We start from the raw sequence: 25,137 nt of genomic DNA, 5'->3' as shown, positions 1-25,137 counted from the left end.
TAACTGTTCTGGATATTCATATAAACAGAATCACAATATATGACCTTTTATGTATGGATTCTTTCATTTAGCATGATGTTTTCAAAGTTCATTCACATTAGAGCATGTGTTAGTACTAGATTCCTTTGTATGGCTGAATAACATGTCGTTGTATGGATATACCACTATTTCTTCATTCATCTATTGTTCCCACCTTTGGCTATTGTGCATAATGCTGCTATGAGCATTCATGTACAATTATTTGTCTGAATATGTTTTCAATTCTTTTGGGTATATGTCTAGGAATGGAATTGCTGGGTCATATGGTAATTCTATGTTTAACTTTTTGAGGAACCGCCAAACCGCTTTCCACAGAAGCCGCATCATTTTCATTCCCACCAGCAATGTACAATAGCTGCAATTTCTCCATTCTCACAAACACTTATTTTCCATTTTTTTTAAATTATAGCCATCCAAGTGGGTGTGAAGTGGCATCTTATTGCGGTGTTGATTTGCATTTCTATAATTACTAATGATGTTGAGCATCTTTTTCATATGTTTGCTGGCCATTTGTACATATTTTTTGAGAAACGTTTATTCAAATCCTTTGTCCATTTTAAAATTGAGTTATTTGTCTTTTTGTTGTTGAGTTTTAAGGGTTCTTTACATATCTGGATACTAGACCCTTATCAGATACATGATTTGCAAACATTTTCTCCCATTCTGTAGGTTGTCTTTTCACTTTGATACTGTCCTTTGACACACAGGAGTTTCTAATTTTGATGAAGTCCAATTTACCTATTTTTTCTTTCATTCCTTGTGCTTTTGGTATCATATCTAAAAATTTATTGCCAAATCCAAAGTCATGAAAATTTACTACTGTTTTCTTCTGAAGAGTTTTATGGTTTTAGAGCTTATATTTAGCACTTTGATCTATTTTGAGTTAATTTTTGTATATGATGTGAGGGAGGGGTCCAAATTCATTCTTTTGCAAGTAAATATCCAGTTGTCTCAGCACCATTTGCTGGAGAGACTATTCTTTCCCTCATTGAGTGGTCTTGGCACCCCTGCTGAAAATCAACTGACTACAGATGTATATGGATTTATTTTTGTACTCTCAATTCTATTCCATTGGTGTATATATTTATCTTTATGCTAGTACCATACTGTTTTGATTACTATGGCTATATGGTAAATTTTTAAATCAGGAGGCATGAGTCCTTGAAACTTTGCTCTATTTTTCAAGATTGTTTGGCTCTTTGCACTCCTTTGCAATTCCATGTGAATTTTTAAATCTTGCCTTTCTGCAAAGAGACATTAGGATTTTGATAGGGATTGCATTGAACCTGTAGATTGCTTTGAGGATTATTACTATCTTAACAATAATAAATCTTCTAATCCATGTACACAGGATGTCTTTCCATTTATTTAGGACTTCTTTCTTTCAGAATGTTTCGTAGTTCTCAGTGTACAAGTTTTCCACTTGGTTGGTTAAATACATTCCTAAGTATTTTACTCTTTTTGATGCTACTGCAAATGGAATTGTTTTCTTAATTTTATTTTCAGATTGTTCATTGCTAGCTATAGAAATAAAACTGATTTCTTGTATTGGTTTTGGTATACTGCAACTTTGCTCAATTCAATTATTCGCTCTAATAATTTCTATTACCATTCCTTAGGATTTTCTATATAATGTCATCTGTGAAGATATTTTCACTTCTTCCTTTCCAATTTGGATGACCTGATATACATGTGTATTTTTTTTGCTAAGCAAGATTCGCCCTGAGCTAACATCTGTGGCCAATCTTCCTCTCTCTTGCTGAGGAAGATTCGCCCTGAGCTAACATCTGTGGCCAATCTTCCTCTCTTTTGCTGAGGAAGATTCGCCCTGAACTAACATCTGTGGCCGATCTTCCTCTATTTTGTACGTGAGCCATGGCTACAGCTCGGCCACTGACGAGTGGTCTAGGTGCAAGCTCGGGAACTGAACCCGGGGTGCCGAAGCAGAGCCCGCGAAACTTAACTGCTAGGCCACCAGTGCTGGCTCTGACCTGGTGTTTAATGTCTGAAATTTTTGCAAGTTGGATGGCTCCTACTCAAGGTGCTACATTCCTTGTACTACTTCTTCCTTTCTGATTTTTAACTGTGAGCTATTATTTTCTGCAGAGTATTTTTTTGCTTCTGTCAGTAGCTGGTTGCTCTCATTTGGGACTACTTTAATAATGAAATCTTCTGCTAGAGTTTTCTGGGACCACCTGTATTGTTAAGATTTAGGGCTGCAAATCTTCACAAACGCCAAACTACTATAAATTCTGAGAGGATAATCTCCTGCCACAGAGCGCCAAGCTTCAAAACATAGACTCCTTCCTGTATTAGGGATGGGTGTCTCCTATTTGACACCACTGTTTGGATGCATTCTGGACTTCGCCAGGGTCACAAAAACTACAGTACAGTTCACTTGGTTTTTCAAGTGTTTTCAAAATGAAAGCTGGTTTTAGTTACATTCTGCTTCCTCTTTGGGTTCCCAGTTTCAATTTGGTTTTGGCTTGAGGGTGCTCCTTTCTTTCTTGATTACTGACACACACAGGAAGCTGGTTTTTCCCAGCATGTCTAAGTGCCTTTTCACAGGAGAGTTGCTCAGGGTAATCATCCATTACTGATAGAAACTGAAATGGTCACGCCACTCAGTGGTGCTATTTTACTTACAATTAAGAGAATAAAGAAGGTTCCATTCATTGTATTTTTATGGTATGCGGCAGTTTTTGGTTTTCTTTCACTTTTGGAGTTAAAAATAAAGGAATACTTTTAGCAAAGTCTACTATTTAGCTCAATCATCTATTAAATATCTGACTGATCAGGCAGTCATCTAGTCATTGAGGAACATAGCACAGCAAGAGACAAAATCCCTGTTTTCATAGAGCTTACGTTCTGGGGTGGGGTTGAGGAGGAAACAAACAGTGCCACACGTAAGGGGGATAATACTGGTATGCCATGGTCCACTCTACAATGGCGGTGCTTTGTTGTTAGACAGTTGAGAAAATCCACTCTACGTTGACATCTGAATAAACCTAACAGTTAGGGAGGAGGAGTCATATGGTATCTGAGGGAACTCTAGGCAAAGGGGAGAAATGGGCAAAGTTAAGGTGAGAGAAAGCCTGCTGTGTTCAAATCTCAGCAGGGGCCTGTGATTGAGTTGAAGGAGTCTGGGAGGTGGTGGGAGCAAACAGGAGTGATTAGAGATGCAGTAGTAGTGGTGGCAAAAGTCATTATAGCCTGTAAATAGCTTTTACTCTTCAATGAGACAGGAAATCATTAGGAGTTCTGGAGCAAAGTGATGACATGGTCCGAGGTGGTTTACAAGGATTATGCTGCGTGGTGTGTGGGAAAGCTTACTGCCAAGTAAAAAGCAAAGGACGACTCAGGCGGCTACTGCAGTAATCCAAGTGAGATGACAGAGCTTTAGACCATGGTGACAGTAGTAAACACAGTAGATTCTGAATAAAGTTTAAAAGAATTGACAGGACTGCTGTTTAACTTGGAAGTGGAGTTGTGAGAAACCAAGGTGGATGCCTAGGTTTTGGGCCAGTGCAACTGAAAAAAGGTTTACATTTACGGAGGCCAAGACGACGTAGGGGTCTGTGTGTATCTGTGTGCAGAAATCAAGTCAGTTTTAGACATCTTAAAAATACCCTTAAGGATAATGAATAGGAATCTATATAGGCGTTCAGGAGAGATGGCTGGGAGGTCGGAAAACGACATGGTTAACTGAGTTCTTAAGCAACTACAGCATGAAAATACTCCACTGTTTGGCTTTACTTGACGCTATTCAAATCTGATATGGTAAACAAGGCATCGAGGTTACAGAGATGCAGACAATAGTATGGAAAAATTTAAATTAGTTATTTCATAAAGCCATTTTCTACAATGTAGGAAAAAATTATGAGGGCTCTTAAAACTGATTTCATCCAGAAAGTGTACTTCTTATAATTGACAATGGGACCTTGACTAAAACAACACATTTCACACAAAAGAGCAATTATCAGAAACACTATACCAGAATTAATCACAACAAGTTCTTCAAAATGAGGCAAGGAGCGAGCAGTTATAGGGTAGCAGGAAAGAATGCAAAATAGTGATAATTACTGGACACCTAAAGAGACAAAATGTTCAGCCAACTTCAGTTTCCCCAGCCTTTCTAGAAAACTTTAGTTTTGATCTTTTAACACAGATGCTCCTTAACACTTTTTTGGGGGGTGGGCTGTCATGTTTTTAAATCCTGGTTTCCAAATACCTTTACCATTTATTTTTCCATTGCAATGGGAGAGTACAGTTTTAAAAGCTACCTTAGAGTATGCTTAATAGCTGTCAAATTCACTGAACACTGCAAATATCCTTGACATCTTTTCACTCAAGAAAAAAAAGTTGTTTCGTGTAAGGCTAAAGAATGACGCCAGGGTTCAAATCCTTGTTCAGCTATCTAACCAACACTTAGCAGACTTTTGTACCTGGCTACTCTTTTTAAATACTATTTGGCCATTGGCTGAACTATATATATCTGAATAAAGTTAGATCTTATAAATTTGAGTGTCACTAGGTGAGACTGTTAGTCAAATTAGTTGCAGACCATTACTGTATCTTAAATAGGTAAATCAACCTACAGTATTACTCATAATTCAAAGTATTACAAATTGTCAGAAATTAAAAATGCAATACTCGGGCATACAACCTAAGACATTCTCTTACAGCCATGATACAGCAAGAATTGTAAGAGAACTACAGGGTCCAAGAATTACTGCTGGAGTCTGTTACGAGGCAGACCTTGGGAGCCTTCAGCATCACCTGAACAGGCTTGGGTGCCACCCATTTTTGAATCAGGCGGCCTAGATGAAGTCTGGTAATTTCCATTTTAAAGAATTCTCAAATGATACTGATACTGCTGGTCTTGGGACCACACTTTGAGGACCTCTGCTCTAAATTCTTTATAGACCATAGTTCAGTTATAACTGCTGTTCCAAGAAGTTCAAAATAGAACTCACATAGTTAAAACTGTGGATTTCACGTTAGCTGGAATTACCGAGTAAGACGAAAGTGTCTTTAAACAGACTTTAATGGCAACAATTCCTTTAAGCTCAATTAACCTTAACTATTACAAGTATAATGCAGATGTCACTATTAGACAGTATTTAGTGACTTGCATTGGGTTCCTCATAAAATAGAAAACAAATTCACTTAGAAGTGTAATCAACAATCATTTAACAGTTTTGTTATGCCAACACAGAACATGGCTAATGAGTCACTGCAAAATCACTAACACAGCATGATCAGTATCTGAAGCATATTTCAACTAACCATTAAAAAACTGAGTGTTTCACTACCCCTGAGACCACTAGTTAACTGTGGTTCATACTTTAAAAAACTGTGAGTACACTCATACAAGAAAGCAAACTAAGTTTTTTCTTTGATCTGATAAGCACATTGCAAGCTTGCCCAGAACAAAAACGAGTCACTAAAAACTCATTAATAGGTCCACTGCACTATAATTCTCAAAGGTTAAAAGAAACTAAGTATTTAAAATTTGAGTTTATGCATTAAGACTGAAAACACATAGCAATAATCAAAATCAATTTTTAATCTAATATTCACTTCAGTCCTACATATGGCACTAGTAACATATATGGGTAAAAATTATTGTATTCTTTTGAAGCTGTCATTAGAGATGATCTCAAGTCTAGTGTCCACACATTCAAGAATGGTTTTCCAGGTAGATGCTTTACTGCTCTCTTAAGCCTGGAGAAGCCTTTGACCTAAGAAATGTTGTAGAAAGCATCAAGTCAAAAATCTAGAGAACTGGACACATCCAATCATTATGACAATAGTTTAAGAACATCATCTTCATAAATACTTAGGGGTTGTCTATGGCTAAAGGTCAACTTGAAAGCCAGTTCGGGATCCAGAAGCTCTGACAAGTGTTTTTCACTCATGGTTGGCTTTCAAGAAATGTTATGCCTAGTAAAGCTGTAATTTTGAAAGTCTAGGAGTCTCAGAAATAATTATCTTGAACATAGAGCCAAAGAACAGTATTTCTTACCTTGTGGAACAGCATGTTACTAACTTGTAATTTGTATTATGAATCCAAAATAGTTTTAACAGTATGACATCTATCCTTAAGGAGTCATTTTTTAAGCAAAAGATTAAAAAAAGAAATTCACTCATTGGAAAATTGTATAGCTGGACTGGTATTTCTCAATGAAATGCTTATTACAGAATTAAAGCCAGAACATCTTTGGAAGGCATGCATTTCACCTCCAGGTTAGAGAAGAACCTTAAGTCAATAAATCATGTCCAAACTACATATTAAAATGTTTATAAAAATCAAGCTTTAACATTTATTTTTATCTAGCTTTCCACATCTGTGTGCAGACAAATAAGATTGCACATAAGTATAGGCAGTGCAAAAATGTGGACGTGGAGAAAAGTCACAGATGTACTAGAAATCAAACACAAGATTGTAAGAAAGCAATGGACAAATCAAAGTAACTAGGAAAAGAAGTAAAACTTTAAGGGTCAGAATTAGGAAGGGTGAAGAATGATAATGCCCTCGTTACTACACAAGTTAAATTAGTGGCACAGATAGCACTTGTCAAACAAAAATAATCCAATAGCATTGACTTTTATTCATTCATGTGAAGTCACCTGAAATGAGACCTGCTGCATTTAAATGCTCATTCATGTCAATGGCTGAACAAATCCATTTCAATGGATACTCAGTATCCCACACAGTTAAGTCACTTCAACACAGCCTCACTGACAACTCCCACACTGAAACAGTACTTTATTTTGTAAATTTTGACCCATTATTACTCCCATGTTATGGTTTTTTCAGCTGTCAAGCGTACAAGGTGAAGAAAAAATTTAGTCAGATGAGGGTTGCACGTGAAAAATAAATTTCTTAAACTCCATATACATGTTTCAAAACTGCTGGGTCCCAATCCATCTATGAACTCCAGGGCTGCCAGTATCATGTGCAGCATACTAAAGCTACACTATCCAAATAGCTTATATTAATTCTGCATAAATCAGGTCAATCAATGTGTCAACCTGTAACAGACTGTGCACTTTTAACTGAACATGGCAAAATATTCACTCTTTTGAACTTTACATCATCATTTGATGTCAAACAATGAAGCAAATCCCAACAGTATATACAAAAACGCTTTGCATTTACAAAAGATTGTTTCCCATATCGATTAATCCAGGCAGCTAACTCATTGGTTTATGCAACTTTATTGAAGAAAAATAAATCAATTACTAGCAGAGCTATTAGTTGATCACTCATCCATTGACAACTTGCATCATTTATTCAGTGCTTTATTAAACAGTGTATTGGAAGATAGATTAACTAATAGCTCCAAGCCTCCTAACAATTTAAATGAAAATTACAAAATGTTTGAGACCCTATTTTGGAATACAAAGGGTGTTTGACTTCCAATTTCCATTCTCTGTAGAACAAGAACAGGTCATTCCTTTATTGACATGCATAAAATACATCACATTTTCTGTTCTGCAGATGCTATAAATTCAATACCAATTCTCCAGCCACACCAGTTATGAGCATAAAGTATATCATGTAACCTCAAATCTCTAACAGTGGAAGGCTTAAACAACAATGGATGCTGCTAGAATAATGCTGCTTCCTTTGATGTGACAACTGAACATCCATCTCCCCCCCTCAGATGATTTCTTCAGCATGTTAGAGCAGTGAGGAATGGTTTTAGTCTCATAACCAAGTTAGAGTGAAGACATTGGCCACATAATACACATGCTCCATTTTTTAAAAAATTCTGAATCTTGGGCAACTGTTCTCTTGTAACTACTTTACAGTTTCTAAAAGCAGTTATTGTCCAAAGCTGGAAGAACTTAAGTCTTCTCAGATGAGCATGTGAATGAATGGAGGGAGGTAAACAAAAAATAAAATTAAAAAAGATGAGGTCTGATAGGGGAGCAGCCGGATAAGAAAATCAAAAAAGGAACAGTAATTTAAAGTTTATTCCAGCTATAATGCAGGTTATTCTGACTTTAAGGAAGCATCACATGGCATACTTCTGAGTCCATTCCCGAGATATTCTGTTGTACCTGTAAATAAAGAAGATGTTATTTTAAAAGCTAAAATAAAGAATTCTTAATACTTAAAAGGGAAGGAAAGATTTCTATTGTATCTCCAGACTCATCATGGAGCCATCTCTAATGGCTATGGTTAGAGTAAAGCCAACGAGAGAAAGCACTGGGACTCAGAGCAACGTGGGAAATGAGAGCCTTACGCTTCCAATACAGTGTGCCAACACACTGAAAGCAGTACTGTAATATACACAATCAAGTGGCACTGAGATTGGGGAGGCTAACAAAAACCAAAAACCTTTTCTCTCCCTACCACTGAGCTAACAGTCTATCAAAAATTCTACAATTAGTATCCATTCCAACAAATTTTAATGATTAAAAACTTATTTTACAGTTCATCATTGACTCACATCAGAACAACACACACATTCTGTAAATCCATAGAAATTTCCATCAAAGCCAGAACCAAACAATTAACTGAACAATTTTATCTGAATTCTAGACTTTGAGAAGTTACTTGACCTGACCTGGGTAAAACCAGGAGAGAAAATACCTGAGACTTAGGCATAGGCAGAAGACTGAGATACTGGTGAGGGTGATAAAAAGAGTAGCAGTTTTTTTTGGGGGGGGGGGGAGGCGCGTGTAGTACGGTTAATTAGAACGACATGTGTTACTTTTTTTAAAAAGAAAAAAAAGTGCAGTGATTGGAGCTGACAAGCCTGACTTGAAACCTGACGAAGAGGAGCCTCAGAGTACAACTGGGGGTATCTCTGTTTAAAAAAATCAACAGGTAATTCACACATGAGCAAGGTTATTCATTACTGACGAAGATCACTCATATTGATAAATGCTATCAATTTCTCCCTGTATTATACCTGTGTCATAGGCCACTTACCAACAAAAAATAGTGATAACCTTAAGAAATGAATATACACCAAAGAGCACAGGAGAACTTTTAGATTTATTACACTTTGAACTTTGTAAAATATTAACTAGCTTCATTTCAAACCAAGAACTAAACATAAACATGGTTCAACCACTTTTCTGAACTTTAACATATAGAAGTTTTTTCTACCAATTCATGGTTACCCTATTTAAGGACACCCTCTCAAAAACCCAGGACTTTAAAACAAAGGTTTTATTTAGCATACAGGGAGCCACAAAGTATAGCTGACACTAATGCATGCTTGTCAGTAATGAACATTTAGTTTAGATGCTTAGGCTTAATTATGTGTTTTTCCCTTACATTATCATCTCTTGGCAAAATATGAACTAAATCACCACATTCCGTATAGTATTGGTATGAAGTTTAAAATACATCAATTTTAAAACTAAAATTTAAACACCAAGGTAGTTTGAAAAAGATACTAAAATTTCCATTTCTTACTACTGCTATGTAACTAGTACTATTTTGCCATGCAAAAATACTCTCAAGCAATGACTACCGGGTATACTTTCACGCTAAACAGATCAAGCAGTTAAATGTACAGTTTCAGAAACTGCCACATCCGTTACCTTTGGTTGGTTAGTACAGTGCCTTACAGCATGCAGCACCCAAGTGCTGACAGTACCATGAATAGCGCACCGTAGAGTGCAGATCCTCTTACCCTACAACATAGCGTATTTCTCTGTCCACTCTCTTGCTAACCTATTGTACCTAATTGGACAAGTATACTTAGCATTAATTATAACACACAAAAGTAATAAGGATGAAGTCGTACACAAAGATAATTCAAGTATTTCAGAAATTCAGACCAAATTTTTACAAAGTATGGACCAATATTTGTTTTCAAAAACATACTGGGGGGGGGAAAGAAAAACTTGCTTTCTTCCCCAAAACTTAAAGTGACAAAATATGGACATGTGAGAAAAACAAAACATTTAGAGGGGTCTATTTTGCTATCACATAAACTAAAACCTAGTAATTTTTAAAAGCAATCCCATTTCAGTAACTAGCTTTCTGCACATTTCAACTATTATCTTACCAGAAATAAGCATCAAGTCCTCTTGGCATTGCCACACCTTACAGCACAGCATAAGCCTAACTCATTAAGAAAAACCATCTTTTATATTATTTCCTTAAACTACACCATACTTACTTATCTCTGTCTGTTTTATAGATCCGTGCAATCTCTGGCACTAGGGGGTCATCTGGGTTTGGATCACATAGCAGTGAACAAATGGATAAAAGAACTGCAAGAAAACAAATGTCTATTACCAAACATTGGGAATTTGGATAAATAAAAGTGTATTTAAAAAACACACTATAAACCTCAATCTATCTTAATCTCAATGAGACAAAGCTTCTGGTAAAAAGGAATGCTAAAAATAGAGCTTTGCGGCCTCAAGTCAGTTTAGTACCAACTAGCTATAAAAATACTGCCAAACTCAGAAGTTCTGAGATAGTCAAATGATGCCATATTGTCTATTATTTTTTTAAAGAATTAAGTGGCACTAGAACTTAAGTCTGAGGGGAGAAAAAAACTTTAATAAGAATATCCGAGGAACATCCACGCAATGTTACTCTTGGCTGTTAGACCTGATGAAAAGTTCATTCTCTGCCCCGCCTTTAGGGAAGTCTCACAAAAATTCCCAACTGCTCCACTGACTTTGTGTTTTGTCTCCTTAAATTTGTAAGGTAGAGACCACAACCCCAACAGGATTGATTAAATGAAACACTGCCGAGATCTCCATTATTTAAGGGGATCCTTCAACTTCAGTTCTCACTCTGACCTGTCCAACCACGCATCACAGAGCATGTATCTAACTCATTCTGAATGCCTGTTATGTGCCCGACTGTGCAAAGTGTTGTAAACTTTAAGATATAGAAGCTTGAAGTGGTTATGACAATCTTCAGATGAAGACAAAAAGCAATACCATAAAGAAGACAACTCTGATGTAACAGATTACAGCAAATCTAATTTTAAATCCAAGTGCAAGGGGGAAGATATAAAACTCAACCCAAATTTACAGAAACATAGTGTTCAGTACTATAGTGCATTCCCAGCAACGGTTAAAAAAAAAAAAATTGGATCCTAGGATTAAGATATTCTTAATACCAGGTTATCTGGTGTCAAGAGAGCCTGATTTGAAACGAAACTGAAACATACCCAAGAGGGTGAAAAACAGGTCTAAAATTATGTCACACTTGGGGCTGGCCCAGTGGCATAGTGGTTAAGATCACGTGCTCTGCCTTGGCGGCCCAGAGTTCATGGGTTCAGATCCTGGGCATGGACCTTCTGTGGAAGCGTCCTACATACAAAATAGAGGAAGATTGGCACAGATGTTGGCTCAGCAACAATCTTCCTCAAGCAAAAGGAGGAAGACTGACAACAGATGTTAGCCCAGGGCCAATATTCCTCACCAAAAAATGGTCACACTTGAAAGAACTATGGCAGCATTCACTCAAATTGTTTGTCTAGTCCAATAAAAGTTTGGTAAATGCTACACCACACCTTTAGGAAATGCATTGTACAAACATGTGAAAAGTCTCTATGATGTCATGCCTTAAAAAAAAAATTTGTTTCACTATGCATTTACCATACTCACGAAAACTCTAAGATTTTTTTTAACACTATTTTTTTAAAGAGTGGCACCTGAGCTAACATCTGTTGCCAATCATCTTCTTTTTTTCTCCTTCTCCCCAAAGCCCCCCAGTACACAGCTGTATATTCCAGCTGTAGGTCCTTCTGGCTGTGCGATGTGGGGCACTGCCTCAGCATGGCCTGATGAGTGGTGCCATGTCTGTGCCCAGGATCCGAACCAGTGAAACCCTGGGCTGCCAAAGCGGAGCAGGTGAACTTAACCACTCAGCCATGGGGCTGGTCCCTAAGATTTTTAAAATAAAATACTATTAACTATTCCAAGAAACAATTTGGGGAATGCTGAACTAAGTATTCAGCCAGAAAATGAGAATGGGTAGGGTTAGCTGCTATCCTCAAATATCCGACATACTCATTATCAGCAACATTAAAAACCTAATTTTGTGTACCTAAGGAATGCTAGGCCAATAACCAAAAACTGAAAATTACTACCAGGCTGACTTCCTTCCTATTAAGTCGTTTTGAGGTAGGTGATTTTATCTGTGACATAAAAGCCACTAGAGTCATTCAAAAAGGACAAAGAGAGACACTCCATCTCCATCTTCATATTCATGTGAAGACTGGACAACCTATTAGAGACGTCATATAATGGATCCCTATTTAAAACTGAAGAGCAGAATTGATCTAGAGACACTTCTAAGACTTTATAATTTTAGACTGTTATTAGGTAGAAACAATCTACCATGTTCAGACAACACCTAACTAAAGATTTTTCTTTTCACAAGGCTTCTTATCAAAAAAGTAGTAAACACAGGAAAGCAAAATCAGAATTTTCCTACAATGGAAACCTCAAGATTTAAAAGCTCTGTTAACTTTAGGTACCCATTTTAGAGAAAAAGCAAGTACGTAAGCGTGATGTGCAAGTGGCTTGGGATTGAAAAATACCACAGAAATCCAATGAAATAAACTTTGCTATATTATTATTTGCAAATAATGCCCCAACACCTTAATTTGAATTTTAACTTCTTCCAAGAAATCTCTGCAACAATACTGGTAAAAAAAAAAAAAAAAAAAAAAAAAGCAAAAATGATATAACTTCTTATTCCTTCCCCACCTCTCAGCAAAAAAGTTAGCATAATAAAGACTCAGGTATAAGTAGGCCCCCAAATGAAACTTCTTTGACTATCAGTAAATCAAAGCAGTTCAAAACTCTCTCTAAAAGTACTTTACCTTTAGAAATAGTTAAAGCAGGAGACCACTGTGATCTTAGAATATCGAGACAAATGCTGCCATTACTGTTAATATTTGGATGATAAATTCTTGTTGTAAATGCAACCTAAAATAAATGAAAGACCTTTAGGTATTTTTCCCAAATAAAGACAAGCATCCTAAAACTAAGTAGAAGACTTTTCAAGGTTTAAAATATTACCACAATTTTTAAAAACCAAATGGCTAAAACCTAACCTATACACACAAAAGCACCAATAATTACAGAAACTGATTTTTAAATTCTGATCAAGATCCCTACAAGGCTCCCTCCTTAAAATGGAAAACCTAACTTTGGCACAAAAGTTTTATTCAATGATATGGTGGGATGTTCTGAAGGTTAACCTTGGCCCTACCATGTCATGAGTGATCAAAAAGAGTAATTTGAAAGGCATTTAATTAACACTCACTAAAAAATAAGGAACTTCTGTACGTAAACCAAAATTTATAGTCCAGCTCACTTAAGGTATCAAGTTACAAAGGATGTACTCGAGTCTGCATTTCCACTGAATATAAAATACAAACTTGAGTATCACAAAGGTGTTTCATCTAAAGTGTCATATTGCACCTATAAAATTATTGTGAAGATGGTCACAGTGCAGTGCCATTGTTTGATGCATATTATCTTCTATAGTTATTCATATACATTTAATTTATGTCAACTGCTCTGAAAAGTCAAAGACCATATGCTTTTAATACCTATAAACCAGTTCCCTCCCTGCATTAAGCAATTCTAAGTTTTGAAAGATTTATTCAAGTTATGTATGCAAACTCAAACCCCAAAATAAGTTTGTCCAAACCCCAACACAAATACAGTATAAGTTGCAGCAACACATGCAAAGGCATTCTAAACCTGAACATTTGAAGTGTACTGTTACAAGACACTAAGGCTAATAATCCAAATCTGTATAAGCACAATAAAGGGAGCAGCGGGGAAGCTTCCACACAGTGTATCTGAGCCTCGCAACATTAAGGATAAAGCAATTCTTATCTTCATTTTACGAAGTTCAAAACCAGGTCGAGCTGCTCTTTTAACTAAAGGCTAAGAGTAAGCCTTCTACATCAGTGACTCAATTCAATAAATAAATATATTCAATCTCAAATTTTCTTATTCACTATATATACTACCAATTTAGCCTTAACTAGGTAGAACCCTAATTTCTAAAAATGTTCTATTCCTCTGAAATAAAGCATAAATCTATACTAAAAAATTTTAGGGGGAAATACTTGCCTTAGGTGGTTTGAAGGGGTAGTCTGTAGGAAAATGAATTGTCAAAAAGAATACACCACCTTGGTATGGGCTGTCATTCTGTGAAAAGAAAAATACGCTTAATTGACATTTAAAAAATTATTGCTAAATAATCCATATAACATTTCTATTTTCTAAGCATTTCTCTAATATGAACCAAAATTACCTATTTACACTGCAATAAAAATTATTCCACAATTCAATTCATATTAATGGGAAAAACAATCAAAATTTACTATAGATCAATAAACCATAGTTCACTTAGATCCCATTTTTTATATGTCAAAGAATTTTTTAAAATTATCCAGAAACACAAGCGTTTTGTATCCTGATTCTCACAAAGGAAAAGTATACTTAGCAATAAAGTCTACACACAATATTATGTATCAAACTATAATTTGAAAATAAAACCTTACATTTGTAGAGTATTTCTTTTAATGATAGCCACATATACACAAAAGGCTTTGTATCTCAACAGGCCATTCTGTCCACTGGCAAACCAAAATATCAGTAACATAACAGGAGAAGCAGAACAGAAACAAACAGGTTTTTAAAGTTTAATTCTCAACTGGCTCCTCAAAATTCTCATTTAAAACCACAGAAGTTTTTTCTTCAAAAGCATACTAAATTCTCCACAGCAAATCAATACACAGGATTACCAGATTTGGAAAACAATGTGGAATGTCTGTTTTTCCATTTCAATAGAAAAGACAAAATTTAAAGCTATAGCAGTATTCTTTCTCCTTTGCTATTTTGCTCATTATAATTTGAGAAGAACTCCCTTTGTAAATAAATATTACACAATGTTAGTATGAAGTAATATTTGGAAGAAACTACTTGCTAGGATTTTACACTTAATTTAACCAATACCAAAAAAAAAGACATCACTGTGCCCATTTTACGGATGAATAAAATGAGATAAAAGAAGTAACTTTAGTCAAGTGTATGAACAGCAGATAACAGAACTAAGATTCAAACTCAGGTCTCATGAAGACCACTGATCAAAGAGTGATAAACAAAAGAGTGACCTAGTCAAGGACTATAAGGTAAATGTTCAAGAAAATATGAAATTGCCTAATTGCTTCTGGATATGCAAAGAACCAACCTGAAAACATGTTTGAAAATTTACAGTATTGAAAATTCCAGTTGAGTTATTACCAACATCTATTCCTCACCATTAGAGAGAGTATGTGTATAGTGCTAGCCTTTCATTATGCCCATTCTGGACGTCAGAGAAATAAAAACTTTTACAGGTCTGACACTTAAATATGCTCATTTAATCCCCAGCCCTCGGTAAAATAATTAAACACTAGCTGAATTAACCTAACTCCCTTCTATATACCAGGTACGTATAAGGGACATAGAGAGCAATTTCTTATCTTGATGGGCTTACAGTCTGGTAAGAAGACATGCAATAAAATGTCACAGGTTATTATGAAAAATGAAGAGGGTATTATCTGGAGTTTAAGGGAGAAAGGTCAATTTGCTGATGAAGAATCAAGTTTAAAGAAACATACAACTAGTAAATGGAAGAGCTACAACTCTTTCTATTCCTAAGTCCCTCCTTTTCATATTGTCTACAAAATTTTAATAAAAAAATTAAGACTGCAAAGCAGCATCTGAGAAGTATACAATAAAACAAATCAAAGCAAGGCACCAGAATGTGATCTGAATTTATTAGATTAACATATCTTTATTAAATAATACAGCTACACTAACTGGGAATAGTTGATCCAAACAGCACACTTTTATAAAATAGGTTAATACTGAAGATGTTTGTACTGCATACAATTAACAATTTATGGGTAATCTTACACATTAAGTTTTTATAAAATCCAATCCCAAAGGTTCTGTTTAAGCTTTCATTCCAAGTGCTAGATCTGACTGCTTCTGAATAAAAGCAATCAAATGATGAGATTTAGGCAAAGCCAAATTTCATTTGTTCAAAAAAATAACTTTTGGGATGAAAATATTTCAATGTTACAATTTAACACTAAAATTCCACCAAATAGAAGATGAAAAACTGGCAAAACCACAAGGCCTAGAGGTAACCAAACTATGCCATCTAATAAACTTAGGCTCTCTATCGAATTTACTATAAATTGACAGCAAACAGAAAATACAACAAAGAAACACAAAAAGGAATACCTGATCATCAGTAAAATGACCCAAATCTTAGAAATCCAGAATTTATCTTGGATCTCTTCTTTAGAAACCTTCTACCCCCGTTTTGCTCCAATCAGGCCAAGTCACTCCTCCTCAATGTCTGTGCTTCCTTCCCTGTGGGAACCGTAACATGCTGGTACTCCTACAGATCCATCTCCTGTTTCTACCTCCTGACCCAGACTGATTTTGGTAGCTCTGGAATCTTTCTCTAGTGTATTCATTCCAGGACACATATTCAAATGCCTACGTATATTTCTACTTGGAAGTTTTTTGTGTGTGTCCAAAACTCAAACCACAACAGTAAAGCCACAAACCAGGATCTCATTGTTGATTGTTCCTCTCATCTCCTCAAAATAGTTACCAAATCTTAAAGATCCTTAAAATCTCTTGAACTAGCCTCCTCTCCTTTAGGCCTACTGCCACTACTACCTTAGTTGAAGATCTTCTCTTACTGATCCACATTACGGCAATGGCTTACTACTGGTATTCCTACCTTCACTCTGGCTTTTTCCTCCAATTTATCCTTCACCCTAATGCTGAAGTGGTCTTTTTAAGATACAAATTACTCCCCTGCTTGATATCTAAGCACAGCTTTCAAGATAAAGTTCAAACTCCTATGCACAAAAGGTGCTTTATGATTTAGTTCCCACAAATCTAGTCAGTCTCATCTTCCACCTATTCTCCAGAATATGCTCTCTTTACTGCACATAAAATAAGTATATTTTACATCTCCTTTTTCTCCTATTACTTCTTTCCCTACCTGGAATATTCTTCCTTATCTGCAGGAACCTATCTATCCCGAAAGGTTCATCTTAAACTTTCTTTAAAAAGATAAATAATACAGCCTTCCCTTTAGTCCAACCTGCTGGCTGCCCTTCTTTTCTTTCTGTAAACACTTAATATTACTCAACATACTTGCAATTTATTTACTTATATTTCTCTTTTCCACTAGACTGCAAAGCTCCTTATATGAGAGTATAAAATATCGAAGAGTTTTCATGTATCATTCATTAGCCATCGCAAGAAAGGACAAAATATCTTTTTTTTGCTGAGGAAGACGGGCCCTGAGCTAACATCTGTTGCCAATCTTCCTCTTTTTCTGCTTGAGGAAGATTAACCCTGAGCTAACACTTGTGCCAATCTTCCTTTATTTTACATGTGGGTCACCGCCATAGCATGGCTGACGGAGTAGCATACATCTGCGCCCAGGATCTGAATCTGTGAACCCAGGCTGCCAGAGCAGAGCGTGCAGAACCTAACTACTAGGCCATGGGGTTGGCCTATGACAGAATACTCTTAATCTAAGGTGAAAGAGTTACCCTTAGGGACCAATAAAACAACACCTATGGATCAATTATTTTACTTCAGATGATTTTTGTAGCTGATTCTGCTTACACAATTCACAGACATGGTACTTTCTTCCATGGCTATCTCATAATTAGGTGGAAGTTAGTGCGATTCTCCAAATAATTTCAAAATGTTGCTTTCTGCCAGCTCCATTTCCGATTAAAGAAAAATCAAGCATGTAAATATCAGAAACAACAGGTAAGGAAGTAATTTTTCCTCACTGCATCAATTCTTAATGGGGATTGCCCTTAATACAGTACAAAACAAACAAAGTTTAAAATAACTGGCAATGCTCTGTCAAGTCTTTCAAAAGTTTAGTTTTTAATCAGTATTTGTGCTTCCAAAGTATCTTACCTTCAGAAAGAATAAGCCAGCACATAGTTATTAGAAATAAGCATTTCTGCCTCATAACTTTAATGATGAAGAGCATTTCCTGACTACAACCCACTAACATTCAATGCTACTCTGTACTGAAACTTAAATTAGATGTTTCATCCCTTAGAAAGTCAGGAGCCGTTAGTTCTGTGGCACTGCCATCACTTTACCTGACCTAAGCAGCACTTCCAAGCAAAAAGAATCTTGTTACCATTTGTTCTTCCAGAAAATATGCAATCTGTGGGTTGTTATGCCACCACTGGCCCTAGTGTTTTGGGTCACATCTGCATGCCACATAGGGTAGGCATACTAACAAAATAGGCTAATATTCATCTAATCAAACTGTGATGTTTTGTCACAAAGATGCAACCAAAAGCCAAAATAATAACATGAGTTATTTCATTGATGACTCCACAGTAAGGATAATTGTTAACTATTTACAAGCTGGCACCTAAACTTAGATCCTAACTCAAAGAGTACAATAAAATCTGTATTTTGGGTGAGTATGTATAACTTTTCACTCCTTCCTGAGATTACCCAAGAGTGAGAATTAAGCTTTTTAGAAAACAAGAATATTTCAAGGAATAAGGCTACCAAAGCAAAACTCTGCAGTTATGGTATAAATATGTTTCACTTTTCTTAATCAGGGAACACTTAAATAGCTCAGAAAATCAAATATTTCTGTTTTAAAAAGCAGAAAATTGCTGGTCATTAATATATATTGAGGTTGCTGAAAAGATTTTGCAAGAAATAACCATAATCTGAAATATATATAAAACAAATGAAAAATAAATTTTTTTCTGAAAATAAAAGCAAATTAAGTTAGCTAAAAAATTTGTCAGAATAAGCAATCTTCTATCTTCTATTCTCTGGAAAATTACTAGCATAAAGTACTTCTATTTATGCTTCACTGTGATTTACTATAGGTACATTCCTTACCTTCTGGAAAGAACAATTCAATAAAAAAGTGAAGTCTCAAAAGTCAAGGAGAAAAACATCACACTGGTTTTTAAAGAGCTGGTTTATTATGCACACCATCCAATTAGAAGCCTTGATTACCAACTCGCTTGTGCTGTATTGGTACTGACAACTAATTTTTATGAGACTATCGTAAAGCACTCTCTGGATCAAAATGAGCTTTATTTGGTATAGATATGGTAAGGCATTTTACTGAATTCTTTCCTTTGAAAATTGGTAATCTATAATGGGAAACTTCTAGAACTTGCAAATACAAGTGCCTAAAGAATCTAGGTAGGCAAAATGAAGTGGAACTGGTAGGAACTGTGGCAAACACAGACCCCACCTAAAAAAGGGAGGCAGCTGCTACTCCATCCCAAGCCATTATGGCTTGTGGAATGAGGGTCTAGCCAGAGTTTTTAATGTGAAGATTGACAACTTTTAAAACACTTTGTGGACCAAACTGGGTAAGCCATTAGTTAGTTAACTATGCCTATTATAAATCACAATTTTGTTACCAAATTAGAAAAAAGGAAGCACTTGCAAAGCAAAATAAAAATTTGAACAGTAAAAATAGTTCTTGAGACAACCAGAAACAAACAATCCTGACTTTGTAGTTTTTATCAGGATAATCCAGCTACATTTCAAATTATTAAACTAAATAACCCACCCTTCTCCCCCAAGTTTGATTTAATTTGATTCACTATCTCCCTACTTTTAGGTTGTAACATTTCACTTACTCTAACTTAATCATCCCTCCTAGGATTTCCCATAAATTTCTCTTACTAAGCACTTCATTCACACATCACTTATTTCCCATTTTATCAAGCACTTTGTTGTTGCTGTTGAGGAAGATTCGTCCTAACACCTGTGCCAATCTTCCTCCACTTTGTTTGTGGGTCCACACGAGATCTGAACCCACGAACCTGGCCGCTGACACAGAGAGCGCCGAACTTAACCACTACGCCATGGGGCCAGCCCCTCAAGTAGTTGTTTTAACTGCTATCTCTCCCAGTAGACGTTAAGTTCCCTAAAGACTGAGAGGGATCATGTCTATTAGTTCATTTGTATCCTTAATGGCTGGCACACAGCAAGGGCTCACACTGGCTGAGAATGGGGAAAAAAATTAAAGTCACCAAAATCAGAACTATTAAATTTTTCTGGGTAACTTTTCCAAGGGCATTTCTTTTTCAGAATTATTAACATCTACTTATTGACCGTCATCTCATCTCTATGTTACTGCCATTTATGTTGGGATTAAACCACCAAAAAAGGAGAAGAAAGCAGAAAATTCATTAAGACACATACAACTTGGAACAGAAATCCTAAAGTGTCCTCCAAGTCAAAAAAATGTTAAGTATTGTGCAGGACAGTCTTACCCAAGGATGTTTTACTGCGCTCTAACTCTGAGAAATTCTTAGATGGTTTCCATAATTCTGAATATTCAATTATCCAGCATATATAGTTTCTTATCTACTTAGGATGGAAAGGAATTTTGCTGTATTCAAAATATCACTTTCTACCTAAAAATATTCAAATTTTGTATAAAACTCAAATTCTATAAAGAGTCAAATATCAAAATAACACAATTGGAGCTAGATTTTTGGCAGCTACAAGCAAGAGAGTAAGATCCTGGAGTTACACCACAGGAGAGGCAGTAAATTAACTGGCTCTATAAATAACAGGAAGCTGTGGCAATGCTTTACATTGCTATGAAGGAAAACTAGACTGAGGTGAAGAGACACTTGTAGGTCATAGATATGCTATACTAGAACCTGAACACAAGAACAGACTCATATAGTATAATGTAACAAATGACTAATTCATTAAATTATTCTTTCTTTCAAAAGCAGTACAACTATAGCACATCCAAAACCGAATTACAATGTAATAAATAAACCTCAAGACTAAGTTAAAAATCTATAACTAGATCAGTGCTAGATTTTCAATTAAAAGCAAACATTTTTAATTCTTAATACTTACAGGTCCCATAATTGTGGCTTGCCAATGGAACACTAGAAAAAAGAAAAACTCTTGTTATTATCTAAAAATGTACAGGTTTCTTTCAAATTAGCCATAAAAATCAACTTGAAAGTTACTTACTATCATCCCCAACTGGACCTGCAGAACATTGTGCTGGAGGGTCACGGGCCAAATCACTAAGTTCCTACACCAAGACAGAAATTGGATGGGTCATGAAACCGTAATAGAAAACATAAGCAAACAGAGTCAACAGCTTCCAGTTATTTTCATCCCATTCTTAAAAGGACATACAGTCTTAACTCACATGAACAATACATTCTATTAAGAGAGAAAATGTAAGCAACCCTAGTCTAGTTCCTGGAACATGGTAGGCATAGTTAGTCCGATAGTTAGGACACATACGGAGACAATCATCTTGGCGAGGGTTCACAAAATACATATACGCGATATGAAAATTTTATTACATGAATGAAAGCTGTCTTTTCACAAACCAAGAAACTGGTAATCAGATATTTTCATAGCTTAAAAACAAGGCAGTTTTCAACATTCATGTTATTTGCTGAACTTTCAGACCATCTCAGAGGTCCTCGTTTCTACTGTTTCAAACCCTCTCTATTCTTTCTGACCACACTAGCCACACCCAACTCATTTCTCCACTTGAAAAATATCTCATGGGGCTAGGCAGGTATCCTAGTTGGTTTGATCTCCTTATTTCCTCAATTTAACCTTGTCTTTCACTCAGTGTTGAGTAAAACTACAACTCTAGAAGAATCTACCTCTCCAAGCAGAAAATAAGTTTGCCCTTAGCAAACATACGGTTTCTACAATTTCAGCTGACCTTATATTTACAACAAATATGTACTTATCCCTTCCATGACTTGTGCATAATAAATATGGATAATCTAGTAAGAAAATAAAGTCAGTAAAAAAATAAAGCTTCTTTAATATGTTTTTATTTTTAAGGTGATATAGCTATATCTACAAATATCTACATATAAATCCCTATAGGGATCTTTAGAACCATGAGAACAAGGGGTTTCCCAGAACAAGGCAGGGAATACACAACACTGCAGGGAGACAACCAGGGCAAGTATTTCCTCTATCACAGGGTCAAAATGCACTTCAGAAAATGGCCAATTCTTCAGGAATGATCAGTCTAGATTCACTCTATTAAAAACAACCAAAAAATCAAGGCAGAAGTGTCCGTGTGGTAATCATTTCGCAATATACATATAGCTTAATCATTACGCTGTATCTCTAAAACTAAAACATTCTCAATTATATCAATATAACTGGGGGGAAAAAATGTCCTCATACACTCTGCCACTTTGCTTCTGAAACTCATACCGTAAGGGCTTTTAAGGTTATCAAGACAGCCAGAGATCCCAGGATTCACAATCTTAGAATGATCGAAGATCAGATCAGACCTCTATGCTTGCCTCTGTAAATATACCCTAATACGTTCAACATATTTAAGAACGGGGAAAACGTCATTCCAAACACTTCTGATTCTGATGAGTAGGAATTACAGGAACTCTTACCTCAGAGTTAAATAACTGGTTAAAAGAAACTACGTATGGTTTTAGCTTAAAAAAAAACTCAAACACTTTACAAAATATCAAATGATTCTGAACCAAATACGTATTTGAAAACTACATTTTTTTGAGTAAAAAATGTACTGGCAACTTGAATTAATCAACTATCCATTACTGAGCAAAGGACTTTTTCATAGGCCAGATCAAGTCTCATATAGCAATTACATGCATTCCATGATCAGCCACAATTATAATCGCAATCTAACACCATCTCAAGGTATATCTACTCTACTGTAAATAAGAGTCAAGCACTGACACGAACACACAATTTTCCCATGTGCCCAAACTTATATAACAAGTTTTACTGTTTAACTGGCCCAGCAAAAAAGGATAAACCAGAGGCTAACTTACTCCGTTTAATTTCCTCTTTCCTTAAGGAGCATAAAAGTCCAGAACAAGTCTATTTTAAGGTTAAAAATTCACCTGTTCCAAATCATCCCCTCCCCATTTGCTACAAAAGATCTGAGCTTTCAAAAAATGCTATTGAAACCTAAATACAAACCTTACATATGTAATTCAAATGCTCAAACACAGCATCATTAAATAAGAACACTGAGTATGTGCCTCCCTCAGTATGACTTTTAATCCAACTTAGACCCACTAATTCCTAGGCTTATTTCCTCATCTCTAAAGTAAGAATGTCTATTTTCACAGAAGTTTTGAGAAGATGACTAAGACAAAGTACTTTAGCACACTACCTAGCACATAACGTACTAGATGCTCAGCCAGAAGCTACTGGCTACTCGTAGACCACCCATCTTGAAAGGCAGGATTTCGGCACTCAAATCATTTGTTTATTAAACAAAAGCAAAACTGCTTCAAAAACAGGCTACATATTATAGACTTAGCTCATTTAACTCTTGCCTATGTGACAAATCATTACACTTAGCTGCTATGACATAATCATCTAGCAATTATACTGTCATGATTAAGTTATACATTAACAAAGGTCAGCAATTCAAGGAATATTTATGGATGGAGTTTTAAAGAAACCATGTTATTGGGTTGAGTTGTATTAAATTACTAATATTTGACCATTCTCAATAACAGAAATTGCAATTTCATGTGATCCTACCTAAAAATGTCTGGTAAGCATTTGAATTCAAAAACTACCAAAATGAGTTTCTTATATCCACGCTTCTTACACAGATCTACCCCAAATTATGTACTTAATAAACACATTGTTTTTAATATAACAGATTTGTCAAAATGCCCCAAGAGGGTCTTGCCTGGTGGCACAGTGGTTAAGTTCAGCACACTCTACTTCAGCAGCCCAGGTTCACGGGTTGGGATCCACACCACTGATTACCCATGCTGTGGCAGCAACCCACATAAAAAATAAAGCTAGAGTGGCGAAAGACCTTAGCTCAGAGCAAATCTTCCTCACTATTAAAAAAAAAAAAAAAAAAAAAAGCCTGAAGAAAAATATCTAGTGGCTGGCCAAGTGTAGTGGTTAAGTCTGCGCACCCTGCTTTGGCAGCCTGGGGTTCCCAGGTTGGGATCCCAGGTGTAGACCTACACATCACTCATCAAGCCATGCTATGGTGGTGTCTCACATATAAAGTAGAGGAACACAGGGACAAATGGTGGCTCAGGGCCAATCTTCCTCAAGCAAAAACAGGAGGATTGGCAATAGACATTAGCTCAGGGCTAACCTCCCTCACCAAAAAAATAAATATTTAGCAGTTATTTTTAAATAAAAATCAATTTAATGATTGTTGGTCTAACAATATACCCAATAACAACGTTCAACAACTTCATTCTAAATAAAAGTTGAGGAATCTATAAAGTTGACCTAGAATATATCAATATCCTACCTGAAAGTTACATATTTTAATTATGAAGAATGTAAGAAAACATTTCTTACAGAAGAAATGAGTTTTTCTGCACACTGATATTTATGAATCACTAAGCCATTATATGTTGGCGTTATCACTCCTTTAGAGTGAAGGCATAATTTTGGCTAGTTAGCACTGAACTTGAGCTCTCCACTCCCATAATTTCAAGGCTCTACTACTCGAGGGTAATTTCTAAATGTCTTATTTTCCAAGTGCTCTATGACCAAGACACCTGTGAAGTAATAATCAAAGACCTAAAATTAGGCCAATTACCTTATGTACTAAAATCTACTCTAAATTCAACATCAAAAAATGACCTAAGTTAATTTAAGGATCAAAATAGGTCTTTTTAAACCACATACCAACATTTACCTCTAAGACACCAAATAATTCTTATGACATTATTATACCCACAGTATAAGCAAATAAGATGTAAGAACATCTTATCAGGAGAAGAAAATGCAAGAAAAAGCACACTAAGAAGTCATCTTAGATGCTCTTCTATGTAGCAGACATTCTGTCAACTCAAGAAACCATTTTATCCTACCTTCATGGAAATGCTTTACCCTTACTCCAAACATGTGACTGTAGTGTTGGGTGATCGGCAGCCACCATTAACCAATTACGCAGACAAGGCTAATCATACAATTTTGTTCCTTCAGTCTCAGGGACTAGCTCAAAGAGTTGGAAAGTAACCTAAGCTGAGACCTGACCTTGTCAGTCTG

General features: G+C 35.9%; 1 protein-coding gene across 13 annotated transcripts in view; it reads right to left on the bottom strand.

The window, feature by feature from the left end:
• Positions 1 to 6,633: 6,633 nt before the first annotated feature.
• Positions 6,634 to 25,137, bottom strand: part of UBE2D3 (ubiquitin conjugating enzyme E2 D3) — a 71,240-nt gene continuing 52,736 nt past the window's right edge. For 7 of the 13 annotated variants that reach the window (XM_070614139.1, XM_070614140.1, XM_070614138.1 and 4 more), the window contains 6 exons: positions 21,100 to 21,163; positions 20,980 to 21,011; positions 14,134 to 14,211; positions 12,867 to 12,972; positions 10,194 to 10,287; positions 6,634 to 8,112 (listed from right to left, as the gene is read on the bottom strand). In XM_070614139.1, the coding sequence (XP_070470240.1) occupies positions 8,067 to 8,112; positions 10,194 to 10,287; positions 12,867 to 12,972; positions 14,134 to 14,211; positions 20,980 to 21,011; positions 21,100 to 21,163 (420 nt within the window). In that variant the 3' untranslated portion in view covers positions 6,634 to 8,066. Of the gene's footprint in view, positions 8,113 to 9,701; positions 9,752 to 10,193; positions 10,288 to 12,866; positions 12,973 to 14,133; positions 14,212 to 20,979; positions 21,012 to 21,099; positions 21,164 to 25,137 lie in introns of all 13 variants that reach the window. The other 6 variants (XM_070614132.1, XM_070614141.1, XM_070614131.1 and 3 more) reach the window with 1 other exon arrangement.

This window comes from Equus przewalskii, chromosome 3, assembly GCF_037783145.1.
Source record: "Equus przewalskii isolate Varuska chromosome 3, EquPr2, whole genome shotgun sequence".
Lineage (NCBI taxonomy): Eukaryota > Metazoa > Chordata > Mammalia > Perissodactyla > Equidae > Equus > Equus przewalskii.
The sequence above is the reverse complement of the archived record's forward strand: the minus strand, read 5'-3'. Positions and strand labels throughout refer to the sequence as shown.